This window comes from Ranitomeya variabilis, chromosome 8 (assembly GCF_051348905.1).
Source record: "Ranitomeya variabilis isolate aRanVar5 chromosome 8, aRanVar5.hap1, whole genome shotgun sequence".
NCBI classification, from domain to species: Eukaryota; Metazoa; Chordata; class Amphibia; order Anura; family Dendrobatidae; genus Ranitomeya; species Ranitomeya variabilis.
The window spans coordinates 171,205,352-171,227,318 of NC_135239.1; the positions used below are offsets into that span (position 1 = coordinate 171,205,352).

The following is a 21,967-nucleotide window of genomic DNA, read 5'->3' on the forward strand; positions in this document are numbered from 1 at the left end:
GCCCTAACTAAGGTCACCAATGACCTATTAACCGCCAAGAGCAAGCGACACTACTCTATCCTCCTCCTCCTGGACCTGTCCTCTGCCTTTGACACAGTGGACCATTCCCTGTTGCTGCGGACCCTCTCATCCCTTGGCATCACAGACTTGGCCCTATCCTGGATCTCGTCATACCTAATTGACCAGTCATTCAGCGTCTCCCACTCACAAACCACCTCCTCACCTCGCCACCTATCTGTCGGAGCCCCGCAAGGTTCAGTTCTAGGGCCCCTGCTCTTCTCCATTTACACTTTTGGCCTGGGACAGCTCATAGAATCTCACGGTTTTCAGTATCATCTCTATGCTGATGACACACAAATCTACATCTCTGGACCAGATATCACCACCATACTAACCAGAATCAATATCTATCCGCTATTTCATCCTTCTTCTCCGCTAGATTTCTAAAACTTAACATGAACAAAACTGAATTCATCGTCTTTCCCCCATCTCACGCGATCCCCCCAACGAACCTATCCATTACAGTAAATGGCTGCCCACTCTCCCCAGTCCCACAAGCTCACTGTCTCGGGGTAATCCTTGACACTGATCTCTCCTTCAAACCGCATATCCAAGCCCTTTCCTCTTCCTGCCGCCTTCAACTCAGAAATATTTCATGGATCCGTACATTCCTAAACCAAAAATCTGCAAAAACCCTAGTCCATGCCCTCATCATCTCCCGCCTCGACTACTGTAACCTCCTGCTCTGTGGCCTCCCCTCTAACACTCTCGCACCCCTCCAATCTATTCTAAACTCAGCTGCCTGACAAATCCACCTGTCCCCCCGCTATTCCCTGGCCTCTCCCCTCTGTCAACCCTTCACTGGCTCCCCATTACCCAGAGACTCCAGTACAAAAGCCTAACCATGACATACAAAGCCATCCACAACCTGTCTCCTCCATACATCTGTGACCTCGTGTCCCGGTACTTTCCTGCACGCAACCTCCGATCCTCACAAGATCTCCTTCTCTACTCCCCCTTATCTCTCCTTCCCACAATCGCATACAAGATTTCTCTCGCGCATCACCCCTACTCTGGAACTCTCTACCACAACATATCAGACTCGCCTACCAACGAAACCTTCAAAAAGAACCTGAACACCTACCTCTTCCGGTAAGCCTAGAACCTGCAGTAACCACTGATCGACCAAACCACTGCACGACTAGCTCTATCCTCACCTACTGTGTCCTCACCCTTCCCTTGTAGATTGTGAGCCCTCGCGGGCAGGGTCCTCTCTCCTCTTGTACCAGTTGTGACTTGTATTGTTCAAGATTATTGTACTTGTTTTTATTATATATACCCCTCCTCACATGTAAAACGCCATGGAAGAAATGGTGCTATAATAATAAATAATAATAAATAATAATGATAAATAATAATAATATGCACTGACACCTGCCTGATGATATTTTTGAGTAAACTGTGAACTGGTGTTGAACTGATCCCATAGCTGAATCCTCTCAGGATAAGGTGCTAGCGCTTGCTGGACTTTCTTTGGAGTCCTAAAGCCTTCTTCACAACAATTTAACCTTTTTCTTTGAAGTTCTTGAAGATCCCATAAATGGTTTATTTAGGGCAAATCTTACAAACAGCAATGTCCTTGCTTGTGAAGCCCTTTTGGTGCAAAACAATGATGACTGCTCATATTTCTTTGGAGGTAACCATGGTTAATAGAAGAAGACAACAATTTCAAGCCCAATTTCCGATTTTAAAGCTACAAGTCTGGTCTTATAATTCAATCAGCATGACATAGTAATATCCGCTGCCTTGTCCTCATTAACACTTTCTCCTGAGCTAGTCAGAAGATCAATGAAACAATGCAAGCAGGCCATTTTGTGATAGGACTGAAATTCAGTGGAAATTGGGTTTTTAATGATTAATAAACTTTTAGGGAAAGGAATGACTTTGCAATATTTGCCACTGCTTCCGGTGAGGCAACAGTCAAAATGCACATGACTGCTGCAGTCAATCACCAGGCTAATTGTCCTGGCAAATATAGAAAGCAAAAGCTGTTAGGCCCACGAGTGTAACTATAAGCAGTGCAGGTTGCAGTAGATTTGAAAGTTGGAGGGGCCCGAAACATCCCTTTAACTCAAGACCAATACTTGATTGTTGGAGCCCTATTGGAGATTTTACAAGTTACGCCACTAGATACAACATAGCAGAAAGCAAGTATAATAAATATAACAAATTAGGAGATAAAAAAGAAATAAATATTCTACCAGCATCAGAAAACTGCAACAGACTTTGAAGAAAGAACTTGCAAATTAGTAATTAGAGAAAGATAAAAATGTATGCATTAGAAACCTATTGGATTTGCTAAGAAATAAGAATAATAGTGAAATAATATTGTAAGCAGCGATGCTACATGAACAATTAGGTGAGTATAGTTAGTAATGTAACATCAATTCCACTTTACATTCATGTTTCTGGTGAACAGAAAGTTCTTAGGTTTTACTTTAGGAACTTTCTTTGTCACGGCAATTGTGGTTAAGAAAATTTCATTTCTCACACCAACGTAGTTTCCTCTGAACCGCTTTATAGATGTAAAGTTCAGTTTTCTTACCAAACGCTGCTCGGGTGTCTTCCAAAATATAGATATGTGCTGAACAATTTCCTTTAAAGGGAAATTCACTTTATAATAGTTTTTGCCTATTAATCACTATACTCATCCACCTTTCAGTCGGTAAGATCTCGTGTTGCCTAGCTGTAATGTCTAGGCTGTGATGGTCTTCAGTAGGGAATCGAACAGTCATTGGTGCCTACTGAAAATGTCAGTATTGTTTGCCACGTCTGCTGCATATATAGGGCCTGTTAACTACATCACTGAGATTTTTCATTTATGCTTTCCAATACATGCATACATCTGGTGGTTGTTGATCAGTGGGGTACTCTGCTCAGGTGTTTTCCACAGTATAGGTATGTCCTGAATAACTGATCGTACCCCCACAATCTTATATTGATGATGACCTATCTTATGGCTGTGACTTGATCTCCCTGCCACATGATTCTCTAATGGCTGATTCACTACTAAATTTCACGGAGGGCCTGGACGCCTTTCTTGAAAAACATAATATTACAGGTTCTGGGCACTGGATTCTGTGATGGGGCGTTGATCCAGTGAACTCGTCTGACTGCCGTCTGTGGAGTCGGAAAGGAATTTTTCCCCTAATATGGAGCTATTAGTGTTTGCTTCATGAGGATTTTGCCTTCCCCTGGATCAACATATTGGGCTATAATTTGCACTCGATGGACTCAAGTCTACCTTCATCTTTAAAAATTAGGATTTTGCTATGTAATATGAAAGCAGCACAATGTAGTAGCAGAGATCCTGATTCCAGCGATGTGTCACTTACCAGGCTCAGTTTTTCAGTTTAAATAAAGTATTTTATCACCAGGAGTTTATCACTACAGGACAACTAGCTTCGTGCCTCGTGGTCCATCCATGTCCCTGGAACTGATTAGCCGCTTTCTGTCACTATACAATGTATACAGAAAGCGGGGTTATACACAGCTCAGCATTCAGAGCTCTGCTAGATCTGCAGCAGATGAAAGTGTGATGCTGTCACAACTGCTGCACCCAGTAAACTAAGTGACACGTCACTGGAATCAGTGTCTCTATTTCTACATCGTCCTGCTCTCAGATTGCATAGAAAAAAACTACTGACTGATTCACATTTAATATTGAGCAAATATAAATGTTTTATCTTTACAGCCATAACAAGAGATCATCAGCTATGGCCCATTATCTAACTGATTATTCTTGGTCCAATTAAGGTTAAAGGGGTAAAAGTAATACATTGAATTATAAACATTACCACGGACATTACCAACATTTGTATAAAGCAAAACTTACGAAGTGATGATGTGAGTGTCAAGTGGGGCAGCTGCATCATACATGGCCAGACGGTCCCTGCAGTCGGGACGTGTCCACTTGAGTCGAAGTTTCAACAGGTAACCAGGAGGACCCTGTATTTGCCATACACAGGTCGGAGAGATGTAATCAGGACCTGATAATCGTAATTCTTGGCCAGCCCGTACATAGCTGTACCTGTAGCAGGCTGCAGGATATGGATGCAGAGAGGACAATACAATGACAGAAGAATAGGAGAAAGGAATAAAACAGAGTCAACATATAATAGTACAAAAATAAGAAGTTTAACAACCAACTTTAACAGAAGTGGTGCATACAAATAACAATTTTGAATCTGAGTTTTTCTTCCAGAGCAAAGATTCAAATTACCGAAATGTTGGTCCTGTATCTAAATACCATGGCCAAAGTAAAGGGTAAAGGGGTAAAGGTAAAGGGGTTTGTTAGTGCCCCAGTCAGACTCTGCCATACTACACTGAAGGAAATAAGTATTTGATCCCTTGCTGATTTTGTAAGTTTGTCTACTGACAAAGACATGAACAGTCTATAATTTTAAGGGTGGGTTAATTTTAACATTGAGAGATAGAATATCAATAATAACATCCAGAAAATCACATTGTATAAATTATATAAATGTATTTGCATTTTGCAGTGAGAAATGAGTATTTGATCCCCTACCAACCATTAAGAGTTCTGGCTCCTACAGACCAGATAGATGCTCCTAATCAACTCGTTACCTGCATTAAAGACAGCTGTCTTACATAGTCACCTTTATAAAAGACTCCTGTCCACAGACTCAATCAATCAGTCAGACTCTAACCTCTACAACATGGGCAAGACCAAAGAGCTTTCTAAGGATGTCAGGGACAAGGTCATAGACCTACACAAAGGTGGAATGGGCTACAAAACCAGAAGAGTGAGAAGGAGACAACTGTTGGTGCAATAGTAAGAAAATGGAAGAAATACAAAATGACTGTCAATCCACATCGATCTGGGGCACCATGCAAAATCTCACCTCGTGGGGTATCCATGATCATGAGGAAGATGAGAGATCAGCCTAAAACTACACAGGGGTAACTTGTTAATGATCTCAAGGCAGCTGGGACCACAGTCACCAAGAAAACCATTGCTAACACATTACTCTGTGAAGGTTTAAAATCCTGCAATGCCCGCAAGGTCCCCTGCTCAAAAAGGCACATGTGCAGGCCATCTGAAGTTTGCCAATGAACACCTGTATGATTCTGTGAGTAACTGGGAGAAGATGTTGTGGTCAGATGAGACAAAAATTGAGGTCTTTGGCATTAACTCAACTCGCCGTATTTGGAGGAGGAGAAATGCTGCCTATGACCCAAAGATCACCATCCCCACTGCCAAGCATGGAGGTGGAAACATTATGTTTTGGGGGTGTTTCTCTGCTATGGGCATAGGACTACTTCACTGCATCAATGAGAATGGATGGAGCCATGTACCGTAAAATCCTGAGTGACAACCGCCTTTCTTCCGCCAGGACATTAAAAATGGGTCGTGGCTGGGTCTTCCAGCAAGACAATGACCCAAAACATACAGCCAAGGCAACAAAGGAGTGGCTCAAAAAGAAGCACATTAAGCTCATGGAGTGACATAGCCAGTCTACAGACCTTATTCCCATAGAAAACTGCTGTGCTTGCCAAGAAGGGTTTTGCCACCAAGTATTAATTCTTGTTTGCCAGATGGATCAAATACTTATTTCTCACTGCAAAATGCAAAATTTATACAATGTGATTTTCTGGATTTTATTTTTGATATTCTATATTTCAATATTAAAATTAACTTACCCTTAAAATTATAGGTCAATATATTGTCAGTGAGCAAACGTACAAAATCAGCAATGGATCAAATATTTATTTCCTTTACTGTATGCCCCTGAAATAAAAATCTATCTCAAATATTTACTACCCATTTTATGAAATCTTTTCTTTAATATTATAAGTTATCTCACCTAAAGGATAGATTATGTGTCCATACCCGGCATGGCTCATACACATTGAAATGTACAACGTAGCTTCCTTCTGTATATAATCATTCCCAAGGCAATAAGCTGTACATTTGTAACAATGCTGTACAAGAAGCAGGCAAAGCAAATTAATTAATAAAATAACTAATTAATGAAAAAAAAAATTAAAAAAGAAATTGGGGCAAATTAAACCAGAAATTAAGTGAAAAGGTCACAATGTTAGTAGAAGTCGGGTCCAAGAGGACATGGAAGAGGGCTTTAAAACTGTCTAAATGTGCAGGTAGGGGTATAAACTGGAGTTGACAAAAAGATTTTCTCTGTATTGATCCGGTCCAGCTAGTGATATGACATCATAGCCTGATGGTGAGGCTTAGTAAATGCCAGAGAGAAAAAGTCTGCATCTTTCAAGAAAACCATGCTTTTTCTGCAGGACAATGCTCCATCGTAGCATTGAAGTCTCCACTGCTCGACTGCCAGTAAAAGCCTTAAAGATGATAGAATAATGGCACTGCCCCTTCCTCACCGGACCTAAACCCTACTGAGAACTTGGGAGCCTTTCTTAAACAGGAGATTTACAGTGAACGTGAACTGTTACCTATCTGATCAATGTCAGGGAGAATGTGGTTGGTGCTGCCCAAAAACTTAATCATCAACAGATTAAGAAACCGATTGACTCCATCAATGTAAGGCTTAGGACTGTTTTCGAAAAAAAGGGGAGGAAATATGGGTCACTGATATTTTTTTTTTCAATATCCGAAATATATTTTTGTACATTTTGAGTAGTTTGGTTATTATTGTTACTTTAATTAACAGATGAAAATAAACAATTGAGATAGTAAAATTTAGATTTTTCATTTGGTTGCCCAATAATTCCGCACACATAGATGTTCTCCTAAGAGAGACGAAACCTCACTTTTACTTTCTTAGAAATTCAGGTTTCAGGTTTATTATCCTTTTGGATTGACCACCAGCGTTGTAGTTGGTCAATAATAAAATTAATCATCTAAAATACTAATTGCCTAATAATTCTGCACATATTGTTTTACGCAAGAGCGCAGAAGAGAATCCAGCTGCTTGTACTAGTAGATCATGCTTTCTCCATGGTTCTCTTCGGATTCACTAGAAGTATATTTGAAACTTAAGTAAAACTTTGCCAACATCAGCTAACTAGAGAACCTCTTTAAAAGTAGTGTGGAAGTGGTTATAGTGGTTTTGAGTGGAAATTGTGACAGTCACAAATGTTGAAAGAACAGGAGGAGCTTTCATGAACAAAGTAATTTCCCAGCAGACACTTAATGATTTTTATTTTTACGATGTTTCATTTTATATTCATTAATGGAAACCCTTTGTAAGCAGCAGATGAGGCGGACAACCCTACCAGTGCTGGAGGAGAGCAGCTGCTTGTTCTGTATTGTGCCTTCTGGAAACATAAATCAAAGGAAATAAAATAAGGTGAAACATCTATAACCAACCAAAAGGAATATACAAAGTAAAGAACGAAACACTGGCATGCTTCCTATGAAAGCTGCATAGGTTGTCCATGGGAACAGGGCTAAAAAATCATTTTCGCAATTGGGTTTCGTTACAAATTGCGCACTATTTGCCTTCTATAATCTCTGTGTTGTACTTATCTATTGGTGGATGCAGAACGAGATAACTCATTCTAAGTTATCTCAGAATCTGTCATTGAGCTCCTTATGACATTCTGATGAGAGAGTTTGTAACTTTTATCTGTCTTTTTCTGGGCTTCTCTCAGCTGATTTATGACCAAAGACCACACAAAAATGAATGTTCAGAAAAATAAAGAGCCTGTAAAAGCCAAATGATGCAATTTTTTTTTTTTATAAAACCTAATTGTTAAAATGACTTTTAGCCCCAAATAAGTACATTTACGTAAAAATATAAACTTGTCCCCAAAGTTGAACAAAATAGCGTATAGTGGGGAACATTTTGCAATGTACATTACTTTTTCAGAAGTGAATACGCCATACTTAGGAAAATATAGGTAAGAGATCTTGTGAACGACTGTATTTTCGGTCTGCATGCCATCCAACAAAAAATAGTATCACACTCGGACCAATGTTATTCTATGGGGCTTTGCAGAGTGTGCTAATTCTTTCTGAAGGTTTTTGCAGTAAAGTGGGGGTTCTGATTTGTTTCTCTGTCCATCCTATGAGCAGATCTTACTAAAATTTTGCTTGGTCTACCAGACCTTATCTTGACCTCCACTGTTCCTGTTAACTGACATTTCTTAATTACATTTCGAACTGAGGAAAGGGCAGCTTGAAAACGCTTAGCTATCTTCATATAGTCTTCTCCTGCATGTGAGCCTTCACCATTTCCAGAATGCTAGGCAGCTGCTTAGAAGAACCCATGGCGCTGTGTTGTGGCACAAGGTTAGAGGAGGCTGGGTTTATATTAAGCTGCAAACTTGTATCACCAGGCCTTTCCTAACTAATATAGTGAGCAAGCCATAACCCTACTGGGCTGATTAAGCTCTGAAACCTTGGTCAAAGTTATCTGAGCCCACAAATCTCCAAGGTTTTGTCCAAACTTTAGCATCAGCCCATTTTCCTTTTTTGTAATTTTTTAAATGTTAAAGATGACAATATATAATTGTGTTGCCTAAAATACAAAGGAAATGTGTCATCTTTAATTAACTTTAGGCCTTTTAGAGATAATTTAATCTTCAACTTGCTTAATTGTTCACAATAACAGTAATTTTGACCGGAGGTGCCCAAACGTTTTCAGGCCACCGTATAATCTAAATCACGTACTTACCTAATATATCCATTGAATTTGGATCCACATGGTACTGATCATATATGTAGGTCCCCGTGGCTTTAGACTTACGTTGCATGACACTAGTGAGTGCTGCCTTCACTGAGTCCACAGTAACATCTTTGCTATGAGAATTAGGCACATCCAGGATAACCCAAAAATAAACTTTCAAGCTGCCCTCTCTAAAGAAAAAGATAAATGGTAAGTACAGCATAAGACACTGGCCAACATTGACTCAACATATATAATAATAGCATTCGGAAATTAAAGCCTAAAGAAAATATAGCACCCCAGTGTATACTCATGGCACATACAACAACACTATGAAAAAAATACAAACGTTGCCTAACTAGGGTCTCAGGGCTTAGAATATAGGGTAGATTGACCCAAATTGTTAAGAATCTATACAAGCAGTGGCGGAACAATTGCTGTTATAGAAATTACAAGCACGACCAGGCGCATGCAGGAGAGAGGCCCACAAATGCCAATGCCTACTTCAACTGGATGTGCAACTGATGATGCACTTTCATCTGAAGTGTATTATCCGGTGGCTCCCTGCACTTCAGTACATACCGCCGGCCAATCAGAGGCCGGCAACTGAACTGGCATCAGCCTATTTGTGAAGGGCGGTGCATTGCAGTGATGTCATGCTCTGCCCATGGCCAGCACAGTTAAGTCAGCTGCAGGCTGTAGAAGAGGATACATGAAAGTGGAGGAAGTTATGAAGAATCATTTATTTTTTGGGGGGCAGAAAGGGGAACATTATTAAAGCAAGGGGCCCAGGACGGGGAACATTATACCAGGAAGGGTATATTACACCAAGAGGGGGTCCAGGAAGAAATCCAGGACAGACGACATTATAACAAGAAAAGGCACAGGATTATGGACATTATACCAGGATGGGGACCAGAATGGATGACATTATTGCAAGAAGGGGACAGGATGGTGTACATTATTACAGGAAGGTGTCAGGATGGGGACACTATTGAATGAAGGGTAAACACGTATGTCTTTATAGGATGTAGAATGCTACAAGGTCCCATACCGATGACAAACATGCAGGTGGGGGCCTAAGTCCAAATTTTGCACCTCGGCCCATCGGACTCTAGTTATGCCACTGTATACAAGGGTTGTGCAGAACTAGGAAAATGTACAATTTTTAGAAATTTGCTGAAACAAATGCACTCGTATCTGGGCAAGTGGAGGTGGATTGGGCTTGCGGGCGTGGGTGTGTGCAGGGGTCACAGGTCCAAATTTTGCAATTGGGCCCATCGGACACTAGTTACACCACTGTGCACAACCCTTTTATTTATTTGTCAAAAATCAATCTCCTTCTGTTTATCTCACCCAAAAGTATAGACCATGCTGGAGTTGTGATATGCAGCCAATTCTGAAGCCAAGACAAGAGCAGTTACCTAAAGACAGAAAGCAATGGTAAGAGAATTACAAATATAGAATCTAAAAAACATAATATAAGACAAAAAAATCTGAACATAAACCCATTCAAAATTCTCTAGCCTGATGTTCTGTTAAACTAAATGTGCAAATCAGACAGTATAGGGCAGAGTAATAGCTATATTGACAGCAACAAATGCATAGGACTGCAGTGGTGATCAAGAAGTTGCTTGTCGTGGGCCACAATAGCTCTTAGGGGGTGTTGCTATTTTGCTAAAATGTATGGTTATTATTTGTTTTTGCATGCTACAGCTGCGCTAGTACATATTAGTACAGCATGCATTTGTGGTTAAAAGTATCATTCATGCAATTGGGTTTCTTAAAATTTTTTGGCATCGGATTGCTCTTTGGTCAGGCCCTTTGTTTCAATACACATGTATCTTTGATGTGGTCTGTAGTCATAAATCAGCTCAGAGGAGCTCAGAAAAAGACGAATAGTATATGGGCATGCTTGAATATTATTTTTCGGGTGTTAGACAGCTGCAACACATGGAGGGAATGCCTAACAGACAGGAAATCCCCCATGTGTTGTGTCTGTCTAACAGCCTCAAATCATGCAGCCGCAGGGACTCGAACATAATATACGAGCACACCCAAGATACTCGGATAACACCCAAGCATGCTCGGATAAGACATTTTTTGGGCACGTTCGCTCATCACTAGTAATTACAAAAATGCCCTAGGACGTAACACCCGATATTATTGTGCAATAAAAAACTGCTCCTCTGTATGATTAAAAAAATAGATTTTCCACAGGACAGATAACACTTTACCAGTTTATTCAGGTGAGATGCTTCCCTCTTAAATATATTGCTTTCAGGCTGGCCGAGTTCCCTTGTAAATTCATGGCTCACAATTCGCAGGTTACAGGCAAATATTTTATTGGTTGTCATTTCTGGTGTGAAGTCCACTTCTGCAGTAAGAAAGAGACATATATTTGTGAGAAAGGAAAATGGTGACAATAACAACAGTCACAATGGAAAACAAAGCAATGCATTGGGGTATGTTGACAAGAGGCGCAATTGTTGAAAATTTCAGCGGTAATTTTGCCTGAAATGCTTAGACAATCGCAGCGACAAATAAACACCAAACTCGGTAGATTTTGGTGCCGATTTGTCCTTTATGAATACAGCAAAACTAAAAAAACAAACACTTTAATCTCCTCTTTCCGAGCTATCTTTCCTTTGTCAGCCTCCTACTATGTCATCGCAGAGAAAAAAAAATGTTATTTGGTTTTAGAGAAACTGGAAGAGTAGGAAAAGAATTGCATATGTATAAGGAAAAGGGAGTACAGCATTTTATTTTTTTATTTTAAAATTTGCAAAGTTCTTTTTTAGCAGTTTTGAATTTTGATCTAGATATAATTCACAGCAAAAGATTGAAAAAATGGAGTTTGTTGCGAATTTCGACTTCCCTACTGAGTTTAATGAACAGCAAATCCACAACTGACCTACAACGTACACTCACCGGCCACTTTATTAGGTACACCTGTCCAACTTCTTGTTAACACTTAATTTCTAATCAGCCAATCACATGGCGGCAACTCAGTGCATTTAGGCATGTAGACATGGTCAAGACAATCTCCTGCAGTTCAAACCGAGCATCAGTATGGGGAAGAAAGGTGATTTGAGTGCCTTTGAACGTGGCATGGTTGTTGGTGCCAGAAGGGCTGGTCTGAGTATTTCAGAAACTGCTGATCTACTGGGATTTTCACGCACAACCATCTCTAGGGTTTACAGAGAATGGTCCGAAAAAGAAAAAAAATCCAGTGAGCGGCAGTTCTGTGGGTGGAAATGCCTTGTTGATGCCAGAGGTCAGAGGAGAATGGGCAGACTGGTTCGAGCTGATAGAAAGGCAACAGTGACTCAAATCGTCACCCGTTACAACCAAGGTAGGCCTAAGAGCATCTCTGAACGCACAGTGCGTCGAACTTTGAGGCAGATGGGCTACAGCAGCAGAAGACCACACCGGGTACCACTCCTTTCAGCTAAGAACAGGAAACTGAGGCTACAATTTGTACAAGCTCATCAAAATTGGACAGTAGAAGATTGGAAAAACGTTGCTTGGTCTGATGAGTCTCGATTTCTGCTGCGACATTCGGATGGTAGGGTCAGAATTTGGCGTAAACAACATGAAAGCATGGATCCATCCTGCCTTGTATGGAGCATCTTTGGGATGTGCAGCCGACAAATCTGCGGCAACTGTGTGATGCCATCATGTCAATATGGACCAAAATCTCTGAGGAATGCTTCCAGCACCTTGTTGAATCTATGCCACGAAGAATTGAGGCAGTTCTGAAGGCAAAAGGGGGTCCAACCCGTTACTAGCATGGTGTACCTAATAAAGTGGCCGGTGAGTGTATATTACATTTAACATCACAAGTCAGTTTCTACTTTTTTATTTTAATTTTTTCTCTACTAATATTTTCTAATTAAATATTTTTTGTTACTATAATACACTACAGAATTTCTGCCCTAAAAATCAGGGTGGAAAAGTTCCAGTGTATTCGCTGCGTCTGAACACGGCCAAAGGATCTTTTTACATGGCACCCAAATTGAGTGGAACATCATATGGACCCAACTGAGATCTAATGAATCTAAGCATCGCAGATCTTTATGGGCCTTGGAGCTGCAGGTATATATTTGTTTGACTTAACTTGAGTTTGAATGCAGAGGTATATATTGGGCAGATTTCCTAATCTATCCCTCCGACAGTTAACGCTGATGTATGGCATCCTCTAGTGTGACTTATTGTTAGAATAAGTATACCGGTACTTGTTTAGTTGTGGCCCTCCATAAAGTTAAGTGCAGTTTACTTTGCTTTTCTATAAAATGAAAAGAAAAAAAAATGGCAATACATAGTTGACTGATGAAGGCCAAAACGACTCTGTTTGGTCTCCATCAGGTAAAAAAAGCCTTATGGATATGTTGAACATATACACCAGGAGCTTTTTCAGAAATAAAGAAGATTAACATGCAATTAGTACTATCTGTGCTCATATTATTTTCATGTAGATACCTGGAGGAAGTACTATGTGTGCCTATATAATGTACATTGACAAAAAAAAACAAATCAAGAAGCCAGTACATTCCATGCATTTATATTTAGAAATAGATAGATAGATAGATAGATAGATAGATAGATAGATATTTCCACTACTTACAAGGGGAGAATGGGAGTCAGTATTATCTCTGCTTTCATGATTTACATGGAAATACGCTAAGCAAGTACTATCTGTGCCTATAAAATTTACAAGGAGCTAAAGTAAGAAAGTACTATCTGTGCCTATAAAATTTACAGGGAGATGAAGTAAGAAAGTACTATCTGTGCCTATAAAATTTACAGGGAGATGGAGTAAGAAAGTACTATCTGTGCCTATAAAATTTACAGGGAGATGAAGTAAGAAAGTACTATCTGTGCCTATATAAATTACATAGAGATATAGTAAGAAAGTACTATCTGTGCCTATAAAATGTACAGGGAGATGAAGTAAGAAAGTACTATCTGTGCCTATATAAATTACATAGAGATATAGTAAGAAAGTACTATCTGTGCCTATAAAATTTACAGGGAGATGAAGTAAGAAAATACTATCTGTGCTTATAAAATTTACAGGGAGATGAAGTAAGAAAGTACTATCTGTGCCTATATAAATTACATGGAGATATAGTAAGAAAGTACTATCTGTGCCTATAAAATTTACAGGGAGATGGAGTTAGAAAGTAATATCTGTGCCTATAAAATTTACAGGGAGATGAAGTAAGAAAGTACTATCTGTGCCTATATAAATTATATGGAGATATAGTAAGAAAGTACTATCTGTGCCTATAAAATTTACAAGGAGCTAAAGTAAGAAAGTACTATCTGTGCCTATATAAATTATATGGAGATATAGTAAGAAAGTACTATCTGTGCCTATAAAATTTACAAGGAGCTAAAGTAAGAAAGTACTATCTGTGCCTATATAAATTATATGGAGATATAGTAAGAAAGTACTATCTGTGCCTATAAAATATACAGGGAGATGAAGTAAGAAAGTACTATCTGTGCCTATAAAATTTACAGGGAGATGAAGTAAGAAAGTACTATCTGTGCCTATAAAATTTACAGGGAGATGGAGTAAGAAAGTACTATCTGTGCCTATAAAATTTACAGGGAGATGAAGTAAGAAAGTACTATCTGTGCCTATAAAATTTACAGGGAGATGAAGTAAGAAAGTACTATCTGTGCCTATAAAATTTACAGGGAGATGGAGTAAGAAAGTACTATCTGTGCCTATAAAATTTACAGGGAGATGAAGTTAGAAAGTACTATCTGTGCCTATAAAATTTACAGGGAGATGAAGTAAGAAAGTACTATCTGTGCCTATATAAATTACATGGAGATATAGTAAGAAAGTACTATCTGTGCTGTGCCTATAAAATTTACAGGGAGATGAAGTAAGAAAGTACTATCTGTGCCTATATAAATTATATGGAGATATAGTAAGTAAGTTCTATCTGTGCCTATAAAATTTACAGGGAGGTGAAGTAAGAAAGTACTATCTGTGCCTATATAAATTACATGGAGATACTGTAGCAAGCAAGTACTATCTGTGCCTGTATAATTAACATGGGGATACAGGAAAGCTGTACTATACTTAGCGAAATTTTTTTATGGGAAAACATATGTACTGCTCTCTCTATTACAAAAGTAGACTAGTAATTAGATACAGATAGAGTGATCATTTGGTATGACAGAAACTCTTACTGCCATTAAAAAAAGCAAAGTATTACTTCTATAAAACGTTAATTAGAGTGCTGAGAAAAATTGTCAGTTTTTCTGTAATTTGCCGAGTCAGCATTGACAGGTCAAGATGTAGAAGAATGCACTAAAATAGCTGGTTGTGCAATAATGGAACAATAATATAACTAATGAGTATATTTTCCTGTAGATATTAATCTAGGTGACAGATATAACTATGGTACCTAAAAGGAACCATGTAATTCCAGCTGCAGCAAATACAATCACAATCAACCAGAGAGGAGCACATCTCAGCCAGTCCCAGGATGTCCATGAAGTCTTCTGATTCTCGACCAGAGACTCTGAATCCTGCCAGAAAGATACAAAACTGAGTAAGTTCCAATAGATGCGATAAACCTAAAATTAGAAAAAAAGTCATTTATGAGAAAATCCGCAACATATTCTGCTATATCTTCAAATAAGACATACACTTCCTTGAAAAAGTATTCATACCTCGTGAACTTTTCCACATTTTTTCATGTTACACTTAAAAACTTAAATATATTTTATTGGAATTTATGTGCAGAAAACAACAAGTTTTTCTGAGGTGTAATATAAATGAAATATGGTTTTCTAAATATTTTAAAAATATAAATCTGAAAATTGTGACATGCATTTGTATTCAGCCCCCTGAGTCAACACTTTGTAGGACTAGCTTTGTGGTCTTTTTGAGGTATGAGTCCATCAGCTGCACATCTAGAGGCTGACATTTTTGCCCATTCTCCTTTGTGCACTCGCTCTAGCTCAGTGAGATTGAATGGACCTTGAATGGGCCATTCACACGCATGAATGACTTTTATCTAAACCATTTCATCATAGCTCTGACAGTATCTTTAGGGTCATTGTCGTGCTGTAAGATTAACCTATGCCCCATTCGCAAGTGTTTTGAATCCTCTAACAGGTTTTCCTCCAGGATTGCACTGTATTTAGCTCCATTCATCTTTCCATCAACTCTGACCAGCTTCCTTGTGCCTGTTGAAGAAAGGCATCCTCACAGCATGATGTTGCCACCACCATGTTTGACTGTGGGGATGGTGTTTTCAGGGTGATGTGCAGTGTTAATTTTCTGCCACACGTTTTGCATTTAGCCCCAAAAATCTGTGGTCTCTTCTGACCACAGCACCTTCTTCCACATGCTAGCTTGTGTCCTCTAAATGACATATATAAAATAATATCATAATAACAGATTACCGTAATCCGATTCCTAACATCCAATGTCCACTTAGAACTACAATAAAATGAATGGCTCAATAAATATTCCATACATTGGTCACATCATCGCTCAATACCATGCTCCAATACTTTTTATCATACAGTATATTGTCTCAATAGTACCAACACGTAGTGCTGTATAGTATTTTGCTGCAGAATGCACACATAATAGTTCCACACATTGCTTTATTAAAGGATTGTTCCCCTCTTCATAGATGGATATTGTTGAATAGTGTTTGTAAAAACAAGCACTTTTGCAATTTACTGCTCATTAAAAATTGCAGCTGTTCTTGAGATATTAAAAGAATCTGACACAAGGTTTTTGCCCCACCAGCTAAGAGCAGCATGATTGATGTAGGGGCAATGACCCTGATTTGAGCAATGTATCACTTACTGGGCTACTTGCTTCAGTTTTGATAAAAGCTGTTTTATTTGCTGCAGATCTCGCAGTTATCTACATAATGAGCTCTGTTAACCCGGTTCATACCCCTGATTGTCAGCTTTCTCTGTCCACTATGAATAGGCAGAAATCTGACAAGAAGTGATAGTAGCAGGGCTATAGAGAGCTCACAAATATGGAGGACTGCATGGAAGCAGGTTTACTAGCCCACTGCTAATAATACAGTAATTTTATTAAAACTATAGCAAGCAGTCCAATAAGTGACAAATCACTGAAATCAGGCTCTCTGGCCCTATGTCATGCTCCTATCAGATTAGGTAGCAAAAACTTCATAGCAGATTACCTTCAACACTTTTCTTTTGTTTTATTTACAGCTCGTTGCCTAGGAGACCGACCACTGCTGCTTTCTGTTTAAATTTGTTTAAATTTATTTATTAACAAGTAAAGCAAACTACACACCCAAGGCACTGCTCCACTTGGACCTCTGCCTCCTTGTGGTGGAAGTCCAAATGGAGGAGTGGAGCAGTGCTTTGTGTGTCTAGTTTACTGTACTTGTTAAATAAATAAATGAAAAAGTGATGTGGAGTCCCTCCTATATTTAATAGCCAGCCAAAGGAAAGCAGGCAGCTGTTAGCTGGTCTGATGCTGGAAAGGGCCAATTTCCATGAACCTTCCCAGCCTATAAATATCAGCCCCCAGCTGTCTTTTTTGCCTTTGCTGGTTATTAAAAAATGGGGGGACCTCTCAAACATTATGTGGGAATCACACCTATTTTTAATAACCAGTTAAGGCAAAGCAGACTGCTGTAGGTTAATATTAATAGGCTGGGAAAGTCCATGGCTATTCATCCCTTCCCAGCCTAATAAGTCCAGCCCTCAGCTGCTCCAGAAATGGCGCACCAATTAGATGCGCCAATTCTGATGCTTAGCCTCGGCTTTTCCCGATTGCACTGGTGTGGCGCCATTTCTAGAAGCTGCTTAAAGAATTAAATATAGAGCATGGTATAGACCTAACAATTTACACACTTAACCCCCTAAAATTACATTTTATTAGAAATATTATTAAAATAGTTCTCAATCAGAAAATTCCCACCTAAATATAGTGAATAAAGTGCTATAGAACATAGTTTATGCTTAGTTACTACCACTGTCGGAACCATATAACAAATACCCAAGTAAATAGAGGAAAAAAATTGTTCTTAAAGTCCCCTAATCTCACCCTTCCTGTCCGTAGAGATTGACAACCTAAGTTCAGCATGCCAGTTTCGTCCCCACTTGCATGTCAATTATTTGTCCTTGTAGTCAAGTTCCCCTTTTTAATGGGTTTCAGCTAACTACTAAACACTTTTTTTAGTGAATTACATTAAAAGTTCATTTTTAAAGGGTCTTTTTCAGTTGTTTTTTCACAATAAGTTGACCTTATTTATATCATTAGATTTGTTTGTGATATTAACTAAGCATAAACTATCTTCTATAGCACTTCATTCACTTTATTCAGGTGGGAATTTTCTGGTAATATTTCTAATAAAACGTATTTAAAAATAAGAAAAATCACACACAGGAAAAAAAAGTTTATTTGAATAAGACTCCCCCACACATTGCTTAGTTTATCCATTTAATATTAAAAAATTATCCGAGCAGCTGCGAAGTAATCCATTGTGTTTCCCGTGACATCCAACGATTCTCTCCTGCAACCTATGGAGCGCCGGTAGGTTACTCAGGGTCATGTGTTGTGATCCTAATGGCAGAGGATCTCAGGGTCTTCAGCAAAGTCTGCAAACATAAAAACTAGCTCTTAGGGAGGTGGTAACTGAGCTGACCACATACCTGATCCTAGCCCACAACTAATAGCAGCCGGGGAACGTACCTACGTTGCTTCTAGACGTCTCGCGCCAGCCGGAGATCTAACTAACCCTTTCAGAGAAAATACAGACCTCACTTGCCTCCAGAGAAAGGTACCCCAAAGTAGATACAGGCCCCCAACAAATAATAACGGTGAGGTAAGAGGAAAGGACAAACGTAAGTATGAACTAGATTCAGCAAAAGAGAGGCCCACTAAATAATAGCAGAAATATAGAAAGCGGTCTTATGTGGTCAGCGAAAAACCCTACAAAAATATCCACGCTGAATATCCAAGAACCCCCGTACCGACTAACGGTATGGGGGGAGAATATCAGCCCCCTTAGAGCTTCCAGCAAAATCAGGAATCACATTATGAACAAGCTGGACAAAAAACAGAATAATACAAATAACAAAAAAAACAAGAAAGCAGGACTTAGCTTATGTTGCAAAAATCAGGACCAGTAGACAAGAGCAACCAGACAAGGACTGATTACATGGATGCCAGGCAATGGACTAAGACTCCAGGAAGTTTAAATAGAAACACCCAGAGTGTTAACGAACCAGGTGACTACCAACCTGGGGAAAGAGTATACAAGAGCCATACCGCGAGTGACCACAAGAGGGAGCCCAAAAGTATAGTTCATAACAGTACCCCCTGTCATGATCTCCATGGCCAGAGAACATAGCATAAGCCTATATAGGAACAAGCTCTTGGAAGATGGTAACTGTACTGACCATGAACTAAACCTACCGCACAACTAGAAGTAGCCAGGTAGCATGTCCTACTTTTTATCCCTATATGCCCAGCGCCGGCCGGAGAACTAAATAATGCTAGCAGAGGGAAATATAAGACCTGACTCACCTCTAGAGAAATGCCCAAAAAGGAGACAGAGGCCCCCCACATATATTGGCGGTGATTTTAGAAGAAATAACAAACGCAGCAGGAAAATAGATTTTAGCAAATTTGAGGTCCGCTTTCTAGATAGCAGAAGACAGAAAGCACACTTTCATGGTCAGTAGAAAACCCTAACAAAACACCATCCAGAAATTACTTTAGGACTCTGGCATTAACTCATAATACCAGAGTGGCAATTCCTGATCAACAAGAGCTTTCCAGACACAGTAACGAAACTGCAGCTGTGAACTGGAACCAAAACACAAAAACAAACATGGACGAAGGTCCAACTTATCTAGGAGATGTCTGGGAGCAGGAACAAGCACAGAGAGGCTTCTGATAACATTGTTGACCGGCAAGCAACTAACAGAGAAGCCAGGTTATATAGCGACACCCAGATCTGATGAGAACAGGTGAACAGGGAAGATGATGACACAAGTTCAATTCCACCAGTAGCCACCGGGGGAGCCCAGAATCCAAATTCACAACAGTACCCCCCCCTCAAGGAGGGGGCACCGAACCCTCACCAGAACCACCAGGGCGATCAGGATGGGCCCTATGAAAGGCACGAACCAGATCGGAGGCATGAACATCAGATGCAGTGACCCAAGAATTATCCTCCTGGCCGTATCCCTTCCACTTGACCAGATACTGGAGTCTCCGTCTGGAAACACGGGAGTCTAGGATTTTCTCCACAACATACTCCAACTCACCCTCCACCAACACCGGAGCAGGGGGCTCAACGGAAGGCACAACCGGTGCCTCATACCTGCGCAATAACGACCGATGAAAAACGTTATGAATAGAAAAGGATGCAGGGAGATCTAAACGGAAGGAAACAGGGTTAAGAATCTCCAATATTTTATACGGACCGATGAACCGAGGCTTAAACTTAGGAGAAGAGACCCTCATAGGGACAAAACGAGAAGACAACCACACCAAATCTCCAACACAAAGCCGAGGACCAACACGACGGTGACGGTTGGCAAAAAGCTGAGTCTTCTCCTGGGACAACTTCAAATTGTCCATCACCTGCCCCCAGATATGATGCAATCTCTCCACCACCGCATCCACTCCAGGACAATCCGAGGATTCCACCTGACCGGAGGAAAATCGAGGATGGAACCCCGAATTACAGAAAAACGGGGACACCAAGGTGGCAGAGCTGGCCCGATTATTGAGGGCGAACTCCGCCAATGGCAAAAAAGCAACCCAATCATCCTGGTCAGCAGACACAAAACACCTCAGATATGTCTCCAGGGTCTGATTAGTCCGCTCGGTCTGGCCATTAGTCTGAGGGTGAAAAGCAGACGAAAAAGACAAATCTATGCCCATCCTAGCACAGAATGCCCGCCAAAATCTAGACACAAATTGGGTTCCTCTGTCAGAAACGATATTCTCAGGAATACCATGCAAACGAACAACATTTTGAAAAAACAGGGGAACCAACTCGGAAGAAGAAGGCAATTTGGGCAGGGGAACCAAATGGACCATCTTAGAAAAACGGTCACACACCACCCAGATGACAGACATCTTCTGGGAAACAGGCAGATCTGAAATAAAATCCATCGAGATGTGCGTCCAAGGCCTCTTAGGAATAGGCAAGGGCAACAACAATCCACTAGCCCGAGAACAACAAGGCTTGGCCCGAGCACAAACGTCACAAGACTGCACAAAGCCTCGCACATCACGTGACAGGGAAGGCCACCAGAAGGATCTTGCCACCAAATCCCTGGTACCAAAAATTCCAGGATGACCTGCCAATGCAGAAGAATGCACCTCAGAGATGACTCTACTGGTCCAATCATCAGGAACAAACAGCCTATCAGGCGGACAACGCTCCGGTCTATCCGCCTGAAACTCCTGCAAGGCCCGCCGCAGGTCTGGAGAAACGGCTGACAAAATAACTCCATCCTTAAGGATACCTGTGGCCTCAGAGTTGCCGGGTGAATCAGGCTCAAAACTCCTAGAAAGGGCATCCGCCTTAACATTCTTAGAACCCGGTAGGTATGACACCACAAAATTAAAGCGAGAAAAAAATAATGACCAGCGCGCCTGTCTAGGATTCAGGCGCCTGGCGGTCTCAAGATAAATCAAATTTTTGTGGTCAGTCAATACCACCACCTGATGTCTGGCCCCCTCAAGCCAATGGCGCCATTCCTCAAACGCCCACTTCATGGCCAAAAGCTCCCGATTCCCAACATCATAATTCCGCTCAGCGGGCGAAAATTTACGGGAAAAGAAGGCACAAGGCCTCATCACGGAGCAGTCAGAACTTTTCTGCGACAACACTGCCCCAGCTCCGATCTCAGAAGCGTCGACCTCAACCTGAAAAGGAAGAGCCACATCAGGCTGACGCAACACAGGGGCAGAAGAAAAACGGCGCTTAAGCTCCTGAAAGGCCTCCACAGCATCAGGAGACCAATTAGCAACATCAGCACCCTGTCTAGTCAAATCGGTCAATGGCTTAACGACATCCGAAAAACCAGAAATAAATCGACGATAAAAGTTGGCAAAGCCCAAAAATTTCTGAAGACTTTTAAGAGAAGAGGGCTGCGTCCAATCACAAATAGCTTGAACCTTGACAGGATCCATCTCAATGGAAGAGGGAGAAAAAATATATCCCAAAAAGGAAATTCTCTGAACCCCAAAAACGCACTTAGAACCCTTGACACACAGAGAATTAGACCGCAAAACC

General features: G+C 40.4%; 1 protein-coding gene across 3 annotated transcripts in view; it reads right to left on the minus strand.

Moving 5' to 3' along the window:
- The window catches only part of TMPRSS6 (transmembrane serine protease 6), a 106,756-nt gene that overhangs the window by 59,403 nt on the left and 25,386 nt on the right, over positions 1-21,967 (minus strand). For 2 of the 3 annotated variants that reach the window (XM_077277727.1, XM_077277725.1), the window contains exons 2-7: positions 15,107-15,230; positions 10,913-11,052; positions 10,032-10,099; positions 8,685-8,866; positions 7,282-7,323; positions 3,896-4,100 (exon numbers count right to left, since the gene is read on the minus strand). In XM_077277727.1, the coding sequence (XP_077133842.1) occupies positions 3,896-4,100; positions 7,282-7,323; positions 8,685-8,866; positions 10,032-10,099; positions 10,913-11,052; positions 15,107-15,230 (761 nt within the window). The remainder of the gene's footprint in view (positions 1-3,895; positions 4,101-7,281; positions 7,324-8,684; positions 8,867-10,031; positions 10,100-10,912; positions 11,053-15,106; positions 15,231-21,967) is intronic. The other variant, XM_077277726.1, reaches the window with a different exon arrangement.